The sequence below is a fragment of the Dermochelys coriacea genome, chromosome 7 (assembly GCF_009764565.3).
Source record: "Dermochelys coriacea isolate rDerCor1 chromosome 7, rDerCor1.pri.v4, whole genome shotgun sequence".
Lineage (NCBI taxonomy): Eukaryota > Metazoa > Chordata > Testudines > Dermochelyidae > Dermochelys > Dermochelys coriacea.
In genome coordinates this window covers 8,657,156-8,677,115 of record NC_050074.1, presented here as the reverse complement: position 1 = coordinate 8,677,115, position 19,960 = coordinate 8,657,156, and the positions used below count along the sequence as shown (strand labels likewise).

Genomic DNA, 19,960 nt, shown 5'->3' with positions numbered 1-19,960 from the left:
TCAGATTCCTAAATTACATATTTGCAAGGCAGAATGCAAGATTACTCTAGGGTGTTACATTAAGAAATTAGCACAAGAATAATAATAATAATAATAATAATAATGTAAATAACAAAAGTTTTAAATTTCTCCTCACATTACTTGTTAAATAATTTCCCTTTCTGAAATTTGTGATTCATTAGGGAAAGAGAAGTGAGCTGTAGCTCATGAGAGCTTATGCTCAAATAAATTTGTTAGTCTCTAAGGTGCCACAAGTACTTCTTTTCTTTTTTAGGACATGTGATCGTTTTTATGCTATATGGCCTAATCTCAAATGCTGTTTCAATTTAGAACAGACAAGCTATAAACGTGTGGTGGCACACGGCTCTGCCACCTCACAAAGAGATCCATCAAGAAATTGGAACTCTGTGAATCATAGTTCCTTCCCCATTTCTCTCTTTCTTCTGGGAGCGGGAGAATGATAGTCTAAGTCCCTTTTTAAGGTGCAGGAACATTTAGATGAAGTCAAAAACATTTCTGCGAATGTTTCTTTTTTGGGGGGAAAAAGCCTTTTTCAATTTAGTTGGGGTTGGTCCTGCTTTGAGCAGGGGGTGGGACTAGATGACCTCCTGAGGTCTCTTCCAATCCTGATCTTCTACAATAATTAACAAACTCGTCAGACAAATTTTTTTGACAAGCCCTAATGCCTTCCAACAGCTCCTGCACAACAAGGTTGTCTCTCCTGGTGCTGCTGGGCTGAGTTCTGTGAGGCAGCAGCATGTAAAACAATGGGGATTAGCTAATGTGAGGAGGGGGAATGTGACATTCAGTGTAGATGTCCTCCTGTTTCCTTATCCAACCGGGGCTCATTTCCCCACGGGGTGACTGGGAGATAACTGGTTTCAGAGTAGCAGCCGTGTTAGTCTGTATTCGCAAAAAGAAAAGGAGTACTTGTGGCACCTTAGAGACTAACAAATTTATTAGAGCATAAGCTTTCGTGAGCTACAGCTCACTTAATGCATCCGATGAAGTGAGCTGTAGCTCACGAAAGCTTATGCTCTAATAAATTTGTTAGTCTCTAAGGTGCCACAAGTACTCCTTTTCTTTTTGGGAGATAACTGTATCGCAGAGGGAAAGCTACTGTTGCCTAGCTGCACAAACACCACCAGGTCTTTTCCCATGTGTTTGCGCCTTTCTGCACTGCGCACTGGGGGGCAGAATGAGCTTTCATTTTAACTAAGCCTCCTGTAGATGAAATAAAAGCCATGGACTCAGAAATTAACTATTACTAAGAAGTACTAGCCAGCAAAATCTCATACCTATCAACCCATAGCTTTCATAATTGTATCTTTAACCACCAAAAATGAGCCTGCGATAGGCTATTTTATTCTTTGTAGGCAATGACTTTCAGAAAAGTACACAGTGCTGAGATGCCAGTTTGAAAACATGGGCTCAGCTGAGATCTCTGAATCTGTAAACCTGTGACTGATGTAGGGAGAGGGCCAGAGCACTGGCAACTGACAAAGCAGCCAACCAACCTTCTATATAGAAGCAAGATGCAGTCCTGGTGACTGTAAAAGTGTATGGGTGAACAAGGGCAAATGATTCCCTTTCAGTGGGTACAAATGGAAACATGACTTACTCTGGTGGTCTTGATTTTATTGCCAGTTGCACACATCCATCCAGAATTATCAGGTAATGTCTTGCATTCTTCTCCCTCTAGGCAGGGCTCCATTTCACACCACCATTTCCCAATCACTATAGAAGCTAAAAAGAAAAAGATAACATTTACAACTTCATCTTGATAAGTCATAATGAAAAGTTTGATTGAATGAAACAACAACTCAAACCTCCATTTCCCATTAAAAGCCCTGAAAATTAAATGTAGTTGCAAGGATCTCATCAAGTAGTTACTTATATTGCATGTCATTCTAACACGAGACACTTTTCATGATAAGGTACTGTTTGGCATAGCCTCAATCTATATGTGTCCTGTTCTATTATTACTATACTTTCCAGGACTGTGACCAATAGGGTGATGTGAAAAGAAATTGCCCTTCATAGAAGACATCTAGCACTCCACTTATTATTTTAGATATACAGCTCTCCTAGGCCAGTATGTGCTCCTTGTATTTTCAATGTATTTAGTAAAGCTGGAGAGGAACTGGATTTTCTCCTTCTGCAACGGAACTAAACCAATCATTTCTAAATTCCCTGGAAACAAAATTTAAAAACTAAAAATATCAAAAGGGGATATTTTGAAAATGTCAGAATGGGACATTTCAACATTAACAAAATGCAAAAATTTTTCATTCCTTTTCTCCCCCCTTCCTCCCCCAACAAAAGTTTTAGAAAATCCACACTTTTTTCAAAACTTTTTGGCATAAACAGAATTTTCCATTGAAAATCTGTTTCAATGAAAGTTTTCTGACTGGATCTAGTGTTTAGCAGTTATCAGCATTTCTATAAAAATGTAGTTCATTAAGTAGAAAATGGTTTCAGAGTAGCAGCCGTGTTAGTCTGTATTCGCAAAAAGAAAAGGAGTACTTGTGGCACCTTAGAGACTAACAAATTTATTTGAGCATAAGCTTTCGTGAGCTACAGCTCACTTAATCGGATGCATTTTCCACCAAATGCATCCGATGAAGTGAGCTGTAGCTCACGAAAGCTTATGCTCAAATAAATTTGTTAGTCTCTAAGGTGCCACAAGTACTCCTTTTCTTTTTAAGTAGAAAATGCAACTGCAGTGGATAAACGTATAGTAACTTTTACGCCATCTCAATAAATATAATCTAGTTGGTATATTTACCTATAATCCCTCATATTCTGCCAATTTATGCTACCATCAATATTTCCCAGTATTGACCAGATTGCACTGCAAAGATATAGAGAACCAGAACTATCAGAATTGTCTCAGTGCTGTAGCTGTATTGGTTTGTATTGGAACTACCAGCTGCTAATGACACAGATCCATGTATCCCATCTTCCTGTCATATGTCCCAAGCGACCCACAGACTCAGTACAGACCCTTGTTCAGCTCCCATGTCTTGACAGCAAGAAACACTAGCATCTTGTGTTTTATCCCTTCCCCCGCAGTCCAGAAATAACGCTGTATAAATGTAACATTTCATTGGCTCCTCTACCCACCAAACGTGTAGTGAATGAAACACCCCATGGCTCTGTAACACTCTGAAATGATTCAGAACATCACAATAGAAGGCAAGTGAATTAAGTGGGCAGCATTATGGGGTCAGAGTATGTTTATGGAAACAGATATACGAACTTCCTGACATTCAAATATTTATTTTAGTAACCTGAACCTTAATTTTGAATTTCCAAACATTTATCATTTTAATAACTAGAGTGTTCTAATCATATAGTTTGACTGTAACTAATGTGTGTGTTTACAATCTTGAGTGTATCTTAATGAAGTTTTTTTTTTTGTCTGGGAATTGGTCTCTGTCTATAACCTTAATTGTATCTTAATGGCATTTTTGTATGGGGATTTTGACAACATTTAGCTGACTTTGCAATTTCCAGCTAGTTGTTGCATGAGGTGCTCTATCTTTGGTTTGTTTCCCCTGATGCTTAACTACCAAACCTTCTCATGTGATGTAAGGGCATTTAAACCATTGGTATCTCCCATGATATCAGCTTCAATATTTAGGCCCATATCAGCGTATAGCCTATGTTTAAAGTGTAAGGCTATCTTGTGTCCTATGTTCATACCTTGGGGAACACTCAGAGCATATGGATCAAAGTACACGTTGCAGGCTTGTATTTCACACATTGATCTCTTTCTTATTTAGCTGTGTCATATAATTGGGGGCTGCAAAATATGGAGTCCTGTTTTGAAATATCTGAAAGCAAGTCTGCTTTGTTAATGGAGTACTGTAAAGCTACATCTCTGTATCTTTAAGTTGGCTAACCACTTAAAAAAATCACAAGTCAAAACCTCAACCCGAATGTCAAAGAGAACCAAATGTAAACCCTTATTGGACACAGAAGTGTTTAGATAACTATCCCTTCCCCTCTAGTTGGCCCCTACCACAGTCTCCTTTGTTGATGTACCTCTGGAGATCACTGACTTGGACAGCTTGGGGCCAAGCCAACCCTGTCTACAGAATGTGGGGGGGGGTGGTGGGAGGGGAGGCGGGATCAGGCAATTTACAATAGAGAACAGAAGGGAGCTGCAGTAAGGACAAAGCCCAGGGTGCTATAGGGAGACTGCAGAGAGTGTGTGAGAGAGGCTCCCACAGGGAAGATCCTAACTTTGAAGATCCATTGCCAGAAGACCGAGGGACGTGATCGTTGCCCTCTATTCAACATTGGGGAGGCCTCATCTGAAGTACTGTGTCCAGTTTTGGGCCCCACACTACAAGAAGGATGTGGAAAAATAGGAAAACGTCCAGCGGAGGGCAACAAAAATGATTAGGGGACTGGAACACATGACTTACGAGGAGAGGCTGAGGGAATAGGGACTATTTAGTCTGCAGAAGAGAAGAATGAGGGGAGATTTGGTAGCTGCTTTCAACTACCTGAAAGGGGGTTCCAAAGAGGATGGATCTAGACTGTTCTCAGTGGTAGCAGATGACAGAACAAGGAGTAATGGTCTCAAGTTGCAGTGGGGGAGGTTTAGGTTGGATATTAGGAAAAACTTTTTCACTAGGAGAGCGGTGAAACACTGGAATGTGTTACCTAGGGAGGTGGTGGAATCTCCTTCCTTAGAAGTTTTTAAGATCAGGCTTGACAAAGCCCTGGCTGGGATGCTTTAGTTGGGGATTGGTCCTGCTTTGAGCAGGGGGTTGGACTAGATGACCTCCTGAGGTCCCTTCCAACCCTGATATTCTATGATTCTATGATTCTAATCTAAGACCAGGGGAATTGCTCTAACTAGGAAGGACTGGACGTAGCCTGCTAAGGCAGGAAGGACTGACCAGACCTGGGGCTGTACCCAGCTGTAGAGAAGACTTTTGCACTTTAAGTTAATAAATCAGACCTTAAGGAGGGCTGTTGTGATTGGACTGCAAGAACCCTGAGTGGAGTTTATTTGGAGATCCAAGAAGGGAAACTGAAGTGGCGGGCTGTGTGCCGTGTTGCGCTATGGCCACCAAGGGGTGCTGTGAGGTGGCCACTCCTCTGCCATCTCAATACATTTTGCCTTTATATTGGACTAGCTGGGTTGTCTTATTTTATAGAAGATTCCAAGCCTGGAAGAGTGGGGTGGCTGTGGGGAGAGGGTTAATGCCATGCACTTCTGACCCAGAGAAAAATCAAGAGCGTGCCAGGTTTGACTAGAACATCAGGGAGATGACAGACCTGAGACCCACCCACACCAGGAGATGAGGAGGGAGTTGGAGAATTTGAGTGACTGTACAAGTAAGGGAAAAGGCATTGGAGGCTTAAGGGATATGTTAGTGGAAGGGGAAAGGGATTTAGGGGCCAAGAGAAAGTTAAGGGTGGTGTCAACAGCATGGGAGAAATATCTGGTTGGGCTGGAGGGCTGGAGACAGGTGGAACACATTTAAAACAGTGGACATGCAAGAGAAAGAGAGACTTCAAAAGGTTTGAATGAATTTTGATTTGCATTCTCCCGCCCCCCTTTTTGAGGGGTGGGACTATCTTACCCAATTCTTCTGAAATTCACTCATCACTTGCATAATGACAGGTTTCAGAGTAGCAGCCGTGTTAGTCTGTATTCGCAAAAAGAAAAGGAGTACTTGTGGCACCTTAGAGACTAACAAATTTATTAGAGCATAAGCTTTCGTGAGCTATATCCGATGAAGTGAGCTGTAGCTCACAAAAGCTTATGCTCTAATAAATTTGTTAGTCTCTAAGGTGCCACAAGTACTCCTTTTCTTTTCACTCATCACTGTATACTTAAATGTGCAAGTCACATTGCTCAAGCAGACCTGATGTGTGGATTCTCCAGGTCCACCTACCCTACTGACATTGCTGCTCCAGTTCTAAATCACCAGGAATGAAAAAACACTCCGATCTTAGCTCCAAGGGGGAAATTGCCTTTTCCTAGCACCATTCCAATTTAGTATTTTGTCACTGGTTTCCCAGTCAAGTGCATGAAAAATGAACTACTGCCAGCAGGGTCAGCCTTCCGTGACTTTGCATTCTCCTGACAGCCACACACCTAATTCCCTGTCCTTGTTAATGCTCCCAGGCCTTTCTCATCCTACTTACTTTGCTGCAAACTAACCAACAGCAAGTATATGTGTGTGTGTGTGCACGTGTGTGCATGCGCACAAATACACTTGACAAAGAATATCAGTATCTCCAAGGCAAAGAGGCTGGCTGAGCAATAAAAATGATTTTGAAATGACTGTAACAGATTTAATGAATCCGAGAAAAATTATGTGACTTTCCCCACAGATAAGCTGATTTCTATACAAAGCTGCTAAGGACCCCCACAAAACAATAGTTCTGGTTAATACTGCCCATGGTAATGCCATGAAATGATCAACATATGAATTTGTCTGACTCTTTCTGCGTGATTTTTCTTAAAAATGCCTTATTGTCAGACTGCCCTTGGAAAGCTAGAGGTTAGTATCACCAGCAACCGCTGGAGGCTCTGGATTCTCTCCCGATGAAACCCTGGGGCCAAGAGCCGCAGATGCTGACACATCACAACTGTTCCTGCCCCCTCACCACCAACTGGGAGTCTGATTGGAGAGCTCTGCCTGTAACAGGGGGCACATCCCAGTTGGTTCAGACCTAGTGCCAGGGCCAGGAGCAGACCGCCAGACCTTTCCTGGGGGAAAGGGGGTTTGTTTTTTCATCTGCCACTCACCAATGGCCCTCACTACACCCCTCTCCTGCAGTGTAGCATCTGTCCTCCACCTCCTTCTTCCCATTGGCACCATCTCTCCTTCCTGGTTACCCACGCCACTCTACAGTTCCCACCAGTTCTGCCTGCTCCTCTTCCCCTCTCCACCCTGATCTCCCCCTTTCAGCACACAGCTAGGTGCCATGCCTGCATCCTCCTCCCCACCTCTGGGGACATTTGCCCCAACTCTGACCCCGGCTCCATCCCCACCCTCTCTACCTCCCCCACCCATCTCCACCCCACCCATCCCTGCCACCATTCTTAACCTATCCTCCTCCTTCCCCCTCCTCTTCTCTTGCTATCTCTGGAATGCACACTCTGGGCATGTCTACACTTATCTCTGGAGCGATCGATCCAGCGGGAGTCAATTTATTGAGTCTAGTGAAGACGTGATAACTTGACCTCCGAGTGCTCTCCCATCAATTCTCGTACTCCACTGGAGCCAGAAGTGCAGGAGGAGTCGACTGGGGGGGGAGCATCAGCAGTCGACTTACCACAGTGAAGACGTCATGGTAAGTAGATCTAAGTACATCGACTTCTGCTACGTTATTCATGTAGCTGCAGTTGCGTAACTTAGATCGATTTCCACCCCCCAGTGTAAACCAGGCCTCTATCTTTAAAAAGATTACAGCCATCCATGACCTATTCCTGTGTTATTCTCTCCAACTCCTGTCTTGCACAGAGACCCAGATGCCTTCATCTGACATGGAAGAAAGGCAGGAGACCATGTTGTTTAGTTAGGCTGCAACTTTATTCACTTATTATGTCTGGCGTACCCAGCAACTGATTGCACAGTGCGGGGAGGAAGATATCAGCTCCCTGCTGATCCAAATGTAGAAGCCCCAAGTCCTATTCCTCAGCTACCTTAAAGAGATCAGGAAAAGGAGGGAGGTCAGCTCTCCGCTGATGAGACATATAAGTCCCAACCCCCATAATCATGTTCTATAAGGCATGGTTTCCTTCACATCCTTTCCCAGTCCAACTTATCTGATAATCATATCCCGCCTATGCCGAGTACCTGCACTGGACATCTGCCATAAGGAGGCACCAGCAAAATGCCTGGCTACCTCCCCCATGTCCCTGCCAGATTCTGATCCTAGTAAAAAGGTCCTCCATGTGGCTGCATGCAGTATAAATACCCCTCCCAGTCTTCCAGTCAGCAGGGAGGGCAATGCAATGACCTTGATCTGGGCCCACCTGCATTCCACCTTACCTGTCCATCCCTGTAAGCTTTCCCTCTTCTCTCCCTTGTTGCAAGGGAGCCATTAAGGGGTCAATGCCACATTTCTTTCAGCTAGCCAGATAAAGACCCACTTGTATCAAGGCTGCAGTGTGCACATTTTAGCATAAATGTTCACTTGTGATTGTCACAGAATGCAATTGCAAACACAAGCATATCAGCCCAGAGGTCGTACTTGTACCTTTCTAATGGAATGTTTAGCAATGGTGTTACCACTGGAAACCAGCCAAGGCTTTCATATGCTGACCGCATCCATTTAACACGCACAACAGTGTGCAAGGAATGACTCACTCGCTACATCCCATTGTTTCATGTTCTCTGTGTATATAAAATCTCCCCACTATATTTTCCACTATATGCATCCGATGAAGTGAGCTGTAGCTCCTGAAAGCTTATGCTCTAATAAATTTGTTAGTCTCTAAGGTTCCACAAGTACTCCTTTTCTTTTTAAGGATACACGGCTGCTACTCTGAAACCTCGCTACATCTATTTGCCTAAAATGTCACAAAGGAGTCTCAGAAACTGCAACTCAAGTACAAAATGTTACCAAAGTAGAGCTGCTCTCTGCAGAATCACCTCCCCATCCAAATATGAAAGATATTTCCTAATGATGAGTCTTGCAGCATCTTTCTGTGGTGTAATGTGTACTGTAAGATGTCCAAACAGTTGGCTCAAGAGTTAATATAACTGCTCATGGATTCCCATCGAACTCTGATCAATTTTGTAAAGCACCAAGCTCTGTAGTCTTCCTTATGAAGTATTTAGCGATGTGGCAAGCAAGCTTGAAAGAGAGAGATCTGAAAACTAAGTGGCCATCTTTCCTAGTTTTGCTTCTTTTTTCAGTGTGCTAATGGACAATATTTTGGAAGCCTGTCAGCAATGAAGGGCGGGGTCTGAAGTGATCTTTGGCATTTCAGAGCCACTTCCTGTGGCAAACGTTACCCACAGCTGTACCCTGAAACCAAGAGTTACAAGGCAGTCGCAGAAACTTGTTCCAAGGATTGGGGAGAAGCCGAACTCTCACAGATCTACTGTTCCATAGGGGAGTGGAAATCTTTAGGCAGAAGACCCAGAAAAGAAGGGAACTTGCTTGACTTCGGGCCCAGCGTACCTTACAGTGATGGTCGAAAACTTTTTGTAAATCTGAAACACTGGAAAAGTTACCATCAAGAGATGTTAAAAAAAAATTGGGTTTCAAACATTCCACTTGAGCAGAGTTTTCCAAAGCCTGGATGGGCATTTTCTAAATTAAAAAAACCCCAAAGGGGGTGTGATCAGTTTGGGAAGGTCCATCTAGTTTAAAATATGGTGCTGGGCCTGATTTTAGGCTGCAATTCCCCTCTGAAGTATGGCAGAGAGGCTTTGAGATTGGAAAGTGGGTAGGGTCCATGAAGGGGAATAGAAAGTACCATCCCACTGCAGCCAAGCAGTCAAGCCTCTTCTGCATTACATGAGCTCTGTTGCTCCTCATGGGCAGCATATGCGGCTAGAGTAAAGTGGAAAAGGCTCGGGACTAACAACTGAACCCATCGCGGTCCTTTCTCAGTGTAAGTTACAACGCAAAAACCTTGCGAGTGGCTGCTAACCTGAGCAATCGTAGATCAGCCCTACATTGCTTGTTTAAGATGTAAAGAGAAGGTATGAGCTGGCATAGTGATCATGCAAGGTAGAAAGGCAGGGAGAAGACTCATGCTGCAAGGCAGTTCTGCAAGGCAGCAGAGACATGCTGAGATCCATGGGAAACGGTCCTACATTTTCTGTTGATTTCTGGCTCCTGCGAGTGCTGCCAGCCTTGCGGCCATGTCACAGCAAGGGACAAAGTGCCCCTTCTGGGTCATTTTAATGCAGGAAAGGGAAACCTAAAAGGTTTGATAAAATGGGCTGTTGTCTTGGCTGACATTATTATGGAACTGGTTTTCCACGAGGTTGAAAAATTTCACAAGCCTGAGAAGGTTCAGTGCCCTCTGGCAAGTACCGCACAAGGTTTCTGCAAATTGGAATGAGAACCATGCAATGAGAACCATGGCAGGGAGATCCCAAGAGACCCTGATGGTGAGTTCATGCATCTATGATAAGACCCAAACTAGCATAATCATGTTCAACTTACAAATTATACCCTTATTCAAGGAATCTTTCAAGTTCTTTAAAACTTAGGCATTTGGGAAATGATCCAAGAATAACAATAGACATATCAGTGTTAGATAGGAGCATAGGAACTGCCAGACTGGATTAGACCCATCATCCCTCTAGGCCAGTATCCTGTCTCTGACAGTGGCCAACTTCAGAGGAAGGTGCAGGATACCCTGCAGCAGGTGCATGAGGGATAATCTGCCTCATGTGAAAGTCTTGTCCTAACCCCTAATAGTTAGAGATTGTCTAAAGGCCTGAAGCATGAGGTTTTATATCCTTTCCAGAACTCTTCTTTTAGCAATAAATATTGCAGCTAGGCTTTGAAGGATTAGAGTGCATCAATAAACGTTGATTTCACTGTATACATGCAAACTGACAAAAACATTTCCATCCTTAATAATCAAAATGTATACATAGGCAAAGGCTATGTCTACATAATTTTCCACAACTGTGAAAATTTAAATGAATAAAAAATTAAAAATTGCTTAAAAATAAACATCAATATTGTCTGTCAAAATTATATAAAAATTGAATTCTGTCAAGCCTAATTATGACTCTGGATAGTTTTGTTATCCAAATAAATATCTATCACCTCTTCGACTCTTGCTAGTTCCTCATTCGCAGCCTGCAGAGAAATCTTGTGGAAGAGAGATCTTCAATCTGACTATGCACTGTATGGAAAAATATTCCTATTGGTCAGGTTTTCAATTTGCAGTGAAAGTCCCGTGTTCTTTATCACCACGTATTCTGGGGAGGATTGCTGCTCGTTTACATTTTACTTAATTTCCAAGTTATAGTTCTTCATCTCAGTTCAAAGAGGCAGGTAAAAGTTTTCCAGTGAACTGTGGAGTTTTACTAGTTACCTTGACTAGGGTTTGGTACATTCTTTAGAACAAATGACCCAGGAAACAGAATTTAGTTTCTCACAGCATAGGCTGTTAAAGTGCTTGTGTGTGTGAGAGAAAACTGGTAAGATTAAGCTGCTTGTTCCCTAGGAAGGTCTACAGTCCAGGCCTCATGGGTGTTGGAGAACCACAGCTTTTCTGATGTATTAACTGTTAATTTTAGGATTCCAGTGACAAAATCATGTTTTAACCTTACTCGGTCACCAGACAGAATAATATCATGGAGCTTGGATGTTCAGATCACGCTGATTTAGAAGCTCACAACAAACCCTCCAATATGGTGTTCCTTGTGTTGTCAACATCTGGGGAATACATTGAGCACAGATTTTTTCATGCAAGACTGATTTTACGGTGCCAGCTGCCTTCAGCTATTGATGGTGGGGAGAGAAATCAGGTACATGGAGAAAGGAGGTTTGGCTGTTATATCTTTCCTGTCTCTTGTTAGCCTAAGTCAAAAATTGTTGTTGTTGTTTTCAAGAAAACTAATTTTTTAATGGAAAGTTTAAAATATAATAATCTACTTAATAGAGGACAAACAAGACACAGCCAAGTGGTCAGAGCATCAGCAGTATCCTTCTATAGTGTATGAAGGACTGTGTTGAGCTAGGATATAATGCAAAGATTCAAGGAGCATGACAATTACTGAAAGTAATCTTATCTCTGTTTACATAGCTCTGTTGCATTTAAACACATATGGTTTACCTGAAAGACTAAAATGGCTGCAAGGATCTGCCTGTACTTGCTCTGAACTCAGTGGGTTGCAGTTTGCCAGGGTTCATGTGAACCTTTTTGTTTTGCTTTGCATGCCGGGACTGGGTTTTTTGTTCTGCATTTGTATGGCACCTAGAACAATAGGGTCCTGATCTTGATTGGGGATGCTAGCCGCTACTAGAATAGAAATAATATTTCCACTTTGAATTTCAGGATCAAATACAAATCCCCAAGTCACCGTAAAACTGTTGGAAACACCAAAATTTGCCCAATTTGATGGCAAAACCATGTGAACATATCAAGTTTCTCATCATTTCCGACCAAAAGCCTAAATCCAAGCAGGCTTGTTCTAGACTTGGAGCATATTTAGCAAAAGATTCACAATCCTTTTGTTGAAAATGACTGGTGTTTCCGCTTTGTTATAAAACCCAAGCTGTGTGAGACTTCTCTTGTTTCAATATTTTATTACAAAAGTTTCTTACAGCTCCAGGTCTGGCATTAAACTGGGGGCCAGCTTGTGTTATTAAGTCGCAGCCGTGAGTAGCTGGTTGCCACGCACATATCAAGAAGTCATGGGCACAAGTACTCAGATTTAGTCCTGCTAATGAATGGTGGGTGTAAAATTACAGACACAAATTTTGCAGATGCAATTTCCCTTTGACCTCCCTGTTCCCCAGCTTATGAAATGTCTATAACAATATTTAAGTCACAGCATACTATGAGATTTAATTAATGTTTGCAAGGCATGAAAAAAAGAGTCTGACAGAAATGCAAAGTATTGCTAAGTATTTTGGCCACTCTTTATAACTGTTTTGAGAGGACAAACTATATACCAAGACATTATTTCCAATAAAACTACAGGAGCAATCCACATCCTTTTGGCTTTGATAAATATACATATTTTGTTTTCACACAAGAAAGAGAAATATTACTATAAACCTCCTCCTGGTTGCAAGTATGAAGTTACTCTGGGAATCACCAGGCAGAGAGTTAGGTTGCAAATCCTGTCTGGCAATGTTTGCAATAATGGAAAAGTTGTAGAGTAAGTGTAAGGCATTCTATTTTAATCTAGTTCCCACTAGAGAAGATTGATCTAAATAACATTTAAATAGAGAACACATTTCAGATGCCAGCAGTGAAAAAGACTTTGTCAGCCTAACGAAAAGATATCAATTTTCTCCACTTTATTCAATAAATTGAGAGTCATTTTCTAAATGGATTGGATTAAAGGAAAATTCAAACTCCCAGTGAGAGACTCTCCATTGATGGAGACTTTAGACAAGGGAAATAGCACAGGGCTAGATTAAAACCTTTCAGGCAGTTTCAGATCTATAAAAATGATACAAACCAGAACAGGAGTATCTGTAATGCTGTGCTCATCTATTCTTTAAAAAACAAAATCTCAGGAAATTGAATGAGGCACATTGTTTCTCCTAGTTCATTAGAATGTCATGGGGTGCAGAGTGAATTACAAGCCTGGGAACTTGAAACTTCTGGGAGGAGAAGACTAGAGTGAATGGTAGACTAGAGGATATGGTATCTAAAGCATTATGTATTTCACAAACAGACTGAGATGGCATTTACTCAGGGAGTTGTAAAGTAGGAGTCTAATAAGGCAAAAGAATAAAAACATAAAACAAAAGATTTCAGGTTGACTAATGCTGTCTAACAGAAATACAAGATGTTTTCTGTTGGGAGTTCACCAAGCTAGCTGCTTTAATTCAATTTAATTCAACTTTAGAAACATTAATCCAACACTCATGCAGTGTAATACTTTGCAGCTTTTTAAAGTTATAATTTTTATTATTTTTTTCTAAGACAAAAAATACCAGATTATCATAATACACAAAGTAAGTAAAGAGGGTTAGGATAAAGTGAGGGGATGAGAAAGGACATACCTATTTTTGCAGTCTGCGTTAATAGCCCTCTAAAAAATCAGCCCAAATTGCTTTGAATTTTTTGGGCATTCCCCTTGTGTGGAAAGCCAGTTGTTCCTTAGCTGCCAGGTCAGCCATATCACTGAGCCAGGATACTTTGCAGTCTTTGATAACAGATTGCTGGTGTTACTGGAAAAGCTGATATTTTCCCATGTTTAAAATATAAGCATACCACAATCATTGATAACAATTTGACAAGTGATATCTAAGGGCTCCTGATTGCCTTGGTTTCTGGTTTACCGTATTAGTTTAATTGTGGCAAACAATAAAAAGACATCATTATATTGTTATTTTTCTTTTATCACTTTCTAATCTTCTTTCCAATTTGCTGCTGTTGCAGAAACTTAAGCACTGGAGCAGAATATATTGCTTTTTGTATAGGATTCTTACTGTTTTTCATTACAGTATATTCAGCAGCAAGGTTTTTTTGAAAGCACATATTCTAAGCTTTAATGAAGGTCTGATTAGATGGAAAAAATACTTGATCTTCACATTTAAAGGGAAATTGATCTTCAGAGATCAACAAGGAGGTTGTTAATTCAACAACATGAAAAGAATCCCTTGTGGAAAAGCATTAAAACTGCCATATTTCAAATCAGTTGGCACAGTGCTTGCTAAGGATTTGAAAAGTGATACTTTAGTGTAGAGTAGCTATGATACCTTCTATCAGAGAAATACAGCTCCAGAGGCAGTGTTGTCTTAATGTCAGGAGCAACGGACTAGGAGTGAGGAAATTCCAAGGTCTAATCCCAGCTCTGCTCCCGAATGGCAGAATTGCTTCAGAGAAGCCACTTAATTGCAGTTTCTCAATTTTCTATCAGTAAAAGAGGGATAATATTACTTACCTAATTCACATGTGTTCTGACAATTAATTATTGTCTCATTGTTTTCTTGTATTCCTGTCTGTCTCCATCTGTGGTCTCCTGTTTTATACATAACTTGTAAGCTCTCTGGGGCAGGGACTGGCTTTTTGTTCTGTGTTTGTAAAGTGCTTGGTCTATGACTGGGGCTTCTACATGCTCCAGTAATACAACTAAATAAATCATCATCATCATCAATGTTACATGCACTTTAAAGCACTGCAAACGTGCTGAACATATTAACCACTGTAAAAGGGCAATCCTGGGCCATGAGGATACTATTTTAGCAAATCTTCATGATACACTGTTTTGAGTTTGAGGCCTGGTAAAGCAAAGCATTTAAGCATGTGCTTGACTCCATCCCTGTTCAGCAAAGCACCAAAGCACGTGATTAGCTTGAAACATATGCTTCAGTACTTTGCTGAATATGGTTAGCTGCTGCATTGGAGGTTGAGTCCTAAATGGCCAGCGTGTTTGCAAAGAACTTCTGGACTGCGTACAGTTCATTTTGGGAGAAGCTGTCAGCTGTAGCTCCACTGGGGAAAGGCATGGGTTTGTCATTGTCTGTGAGAAATACACATTAGCCATAAAGCAAAAAACAAACTGAAAGAAAATGGGAGGGAGGGACTCTTTTTTTTTTAATTAACCTCATTTAAACAATGTCACATGACCTTTAGGATCCTGAAGGAGCCTGAAACCTTGAGTACCCCTCATTGTGATACTCTTGCAGCCTCTTAGCTGGTTTAAACTGACCCATCTTGGGGCTTTGGAGATTGATGCTGGGTTTTTGAGAACACCAATTAGAAAAAAAATCCTATATTCTAACCTGACCTCAGTTTTCAAGTTGGATCAAGACCAAGCGCCAATCTCAAAACCAATTTCCATTTCCTTTTTAGAAATTGCAATTTTAAAAAACACACTCTCAGGCCAGCCAAGAGGGCTTTGCTCAAAACAGGCAGCATGCTGCTAACTATGGTGTGCTTAAAGGTCCTAATAGGCTTAAGGTCCTACTTAAGGTCCTACTTGTGGGGTATCCACGTGCACTCGAAAGAGCATATAGATGGGGCTCATTTTATAAACTGGAAAATAAAACATATCTCAAGCAATAGGAAGAGAAAAGCTACTGGGAGCTAGGATCACAAGTCCCATAGAAAGTCAAGACTGAGATGCTTTTCAAATCCCACCCGTTGGGACTGATTTTTCGTCCAGGGACTGACCAATTTTTAGGGCACAAAGGTTTTCCAGTAATTACAGAAAAAAATTCTCAGAATGTAACTTCATCCCAGTGAAAAATGCTGTCTACCATTTTACACTTTTACATGTATATAAAAGAGTTCTCCTCCTGAAGGGTTTGAAATGTAAATCATTAAGCACCACTGGAAAAAGGCAGCCACCACTGGGGATGAATGAGGACCATGTAACAGTAAACAGCAATGCTATACAGAGTCTAGGACATGCAGAGAAGAAAACTGAATTCATATAAATCCATAGGGGGCATTTAGGAAGACAAAATAAAATTACTTAATTGGAATTTGTTGAGGCTAACAAGTTAAATTAATACCTTACTCTTGTAAGAGGTACCATGATATTAAACAGCCAGGACCCTGGTTTTACAGCTCATTTCAAAAGACAATGGAAAAAACTCTTATCTGGTAGAACTCCACAGACTTTGATACAGTTATACCAGGGATGAGTTTAGCTCAGTTCTCCCCACAGTGTTATGTCACATCCGCTGGACAGCACAGTGCTCCACCTACCACAATAAACATAGGAAATACTGATGTAGGGCTGACTGATAGCGAAGAGTATCACAATGAGAGGTACTCAAGGAAGTTTCCCACCCTTTCTGAAATAAATGCATGTTCTTCACTGCCATTAGTGCACCAATTACCCTGGGATTTAGGCACTACTTAGGTCACAGAGGTATTCTTGGTGAGGTATCCCTTAACATCTCACAAGCTACCTTGTAGGGAATACTGTAGTCATGCCACCTGGTCACAAAGGCGAATTTGTAAAGATTTTAAGGACAACCACAGTATTTTCAATATTCAGTGCTGAGTTACAGCATTTGCTGGAACTAGAGCTGTGTATCAGTAGCTTTGGCTTCCAGGGTTTCATGGAAACCTTTTTTGGAGTTTTGGTTCAGGTAAGGTATGTACACTTTGGGTGAAAGGTACTCATAGGGTGAAATCCTGGCTCCAGTGAAGTCCATGGGAGATTTGCCACTGACTTAATGGGTGAAATCCTGGCCCCATTTAAGTCCATGGCAAAACTCCCATTGACTTCCCTGGGGTCAGGATTTCACCCTATGAGTTTTGCTTAGAGTTTCAGATTTTCATGAATTAAAAAACTAAGAGTGAAACTCAGGTCAAAACACTAAATGTTGTTGGATTTCAGGACGAAAATCATTCAACTTAAACTTAAACTTTCCCCAAAAAATTATATACCATCGCTGGGGCACTCAAAAAGCGTGTTTGGTTTCCATACCTCTATGTGACTCTTGTTCTAGTACATTTTTCACTGACTAATCCTCCATTCATGTCACATAGGTGGCTTTTGGTATATTCCATATTCCACTAGTCTCAGATGACCAATATTAAACATTTTTCTTTAATACCTATCTATCATATCTGATTTTAATGAAACATTCACAGAAACTTTGTGGCAGAGCAAGCCTTGAGAAAATGGATTTTTCCCAGAGACTGTACGGGCATCTATGACATGGAGGCAGATCAGGCTTTAAGTAATAAAAGAGACTGTGGGTGAAATCCTGGCCCCATTGAAATAACTACCCAGTGGAGTTTTGCCAGTGACTTCAGTAGAGCCCGAATGTCACCCAATATTTTTGGAAATTACAAAAGTCATGTGCAAAACAGCACACAATATAGATACAGGGCCAGATGCTCAGCTTGATAAACTGGTGTGTGTAAATCAACGGTAATTGAGTGACTGAGTATCTGGTCTTTATAGGGGTGGTTGTCTTGGTGTTTGACACATTCAAGCCGGGAGTGGATCACATGAAATAAACCTAACAATCTCTCAAAGCACTAATGAGATTAATAAAAGCATTAAAGTGACCACACTCAGAGAGTGAAAATGAAATATATATACATTCAGAAAAGGAACTGGGGGAAAAGATCTTTTACAGATTAATCACACTTGCAGTTGCTGTCATGGATAGAGGGTTGAACTGAATCTAGCCCTGTGTGGGCAAGGAAGCTGGGAGCAGGCTGATAAAATATTTGTGCAATTTAGCACAGTTATTTACACCCTATTTGAACTGCTTCTAGATAGTCTCGTGAATGCTTAATCTTATTGTTATATAATTAATGAAATGGCAAGGAAGTGCAGCATAATTATACATTTTGGAAAGACAATAGCTAAGTGCTCATAAATATTCACATGCATGTTTCAGGCTAGGGTTGAGAACTGGAGTGCTATCAAGGAAGAAAAATGCCAACACACAATGTAAAATGTTCAGCAATAATAATTCATTAATAAAATGAAGGGATGGGTAGAAATATGGAGTGAGAAGAGACGAGCTGTAAGATGAGAGGCGATGTGGGTGAGTGGAGGTTTATGGGTAGCCTAATAGTGTGGCATTTTCTGCTACGGGGAGCAAAAATCATAGATCTCTGATGAATTGTTGGGTTCTGATGCCATAGTAGAAACATTTGCTTACACAAAACATTACATGCCAGGAAGTGACCAGGCTAAACCGAAGGGCTAATTACATGCCAGCTCCCTTTTGATGGTGGAAGTGAGTCAAGTGAATACCCAGGAGGAACAATTGTCTGTTTTTCCCCTACAAGCAGTTGTATTAGAAACCAACAAACCACATTTAGGTCCTGATCCAGAACTTATTACAATTGATGGAAAGACGCCCATTCACTTCAGTGGGCTATGGATCAGGCTTCTAATGAATTTCAGGGAAATCTTGCTGTCTGTAAAACTCATTCTTCAATCCCCTTCATGAGATTGACCTGAGTGAGGAGTAAATTAAGATTGCAGGACTGGCCCCGGATGTAAAAGATCTATTATGGAATTTTAACTGAATTAGGTTCCCGAAACACGGCTTAGCAGCAAAGCACTGTATGAAAGAAAATTTAAATTGAATTACATGTATTTATAAGGCATAATAAGGCACACACAATATAATAGATAGTTATCAGTTAAGAACATAAGAGATGCCATACTGCTCGTATATAAAATCTGTGTAATTTTCCCATTGTTTTTCACATTCCTTGCGGGGCCAGGGTGGGGTGGGGTGGTGGGTTACCATAAACAACAACACACAAACACACAACACTATCCCTCTTATACAAATCTCCACAGTACAATGAAATAATTAAGTGTTATCAGTCAATCTCAGTGAAAAATAACCCTCGCTAACATATGCCTGACGCTGCCTTTAGCCTTGGACATGCTTTTTTCCCTGTGGGGCAACGACTGATTTTTACTTTGAGACAGTCATTATACTGTTATTACTGTTTATGTGGTACTGCAAATATACAAGGTGCTTTATAATCAGAGGGCCAGAAGCTGAAAAATTCTGATCTGCATCCAAATTTTGAGCACAGCAAAATTTGGAAATGCTTGGCTCTGGAGTTTTAGGTCAGGCCCATCTCTAAGAAGAATAGATCAGGCTTGTCAAACCAGGTACAGGATCACTGCTCAGGGAGATCAACATTAGAAGATGAGAGATGAAGCAGAACATCAGGGATGCATATGTGGGGTACAGCAGTGATCCTTCACCAAACAGACTGGCTTCAATGAGTTTATGAAGGAGGAAGGAGAGGGAACTTGAAGTATATTAACTGAGCTGTTGTTCCAACCATAAAGGGTGGGAAGAAGGGTCCTAATTAGAACTGGAATATAAGAAATCACTGGATCCAAACACCCCTCAGCGTTGGGGGTCTTCACAGAATCTGAAGCCCTACCTGGATCTGAATACCAGGGTAGGCCCATGGCTTTTATGGGGTGGATTCATCCTTGCGGGTCTATCCCTAGTAGTAACAACATTACTGAGGGGCTGAGTCTCCTCCCAGGTGATTAAATATGGATTTTGTTGCTAAATTGAGTGAAATTTATATGAAACAATTTGGCCAAGGCCATATAAGTAAGGGTTGGATTGCAACTTAGCCATTTGCCTTCTGTTCAGGCAGGGCAGCTCACAGCTGCACCCCTCCAGGAGCAAACCAATGAGTCAGCTGTGGCTTTGAGAGTCATAATTCTCCCCTGGTCGCCCTTTGCTCTGGGGGAGGAGTAAATTACTTCATCTCTTTTTATATAGGAGGTCACTACCCCCATGTGACTGGTCTGTTGATCTGGCCAGCGAATGGGGCAGAAGTGACGTCTCA

General features: G+C 41.3%; 1 protein-coding gene across 1 annotated transcript in view; it reads right to left on the bottom strand.

Annotated features, from left to right (window-relative positions):
• TAFA1 (TAFA chemokine like family member 1) overlaps positions 1-19,960 on the bottom strand; it is a 370,431-nt gene that overhangs the window by 8,253 nt on the left and 342,218 nt on the right. The window contains exon 4 of the mRNA XM_038408111.2: positions 1,622-1,746. Coding sequence (XP_038264039.1) covers positions 1,622-1,746 — 125 coding nt within the window. The remainder of the gene's footprint in view (positions 1-1,621; positions 1,747-19,960) is intronic.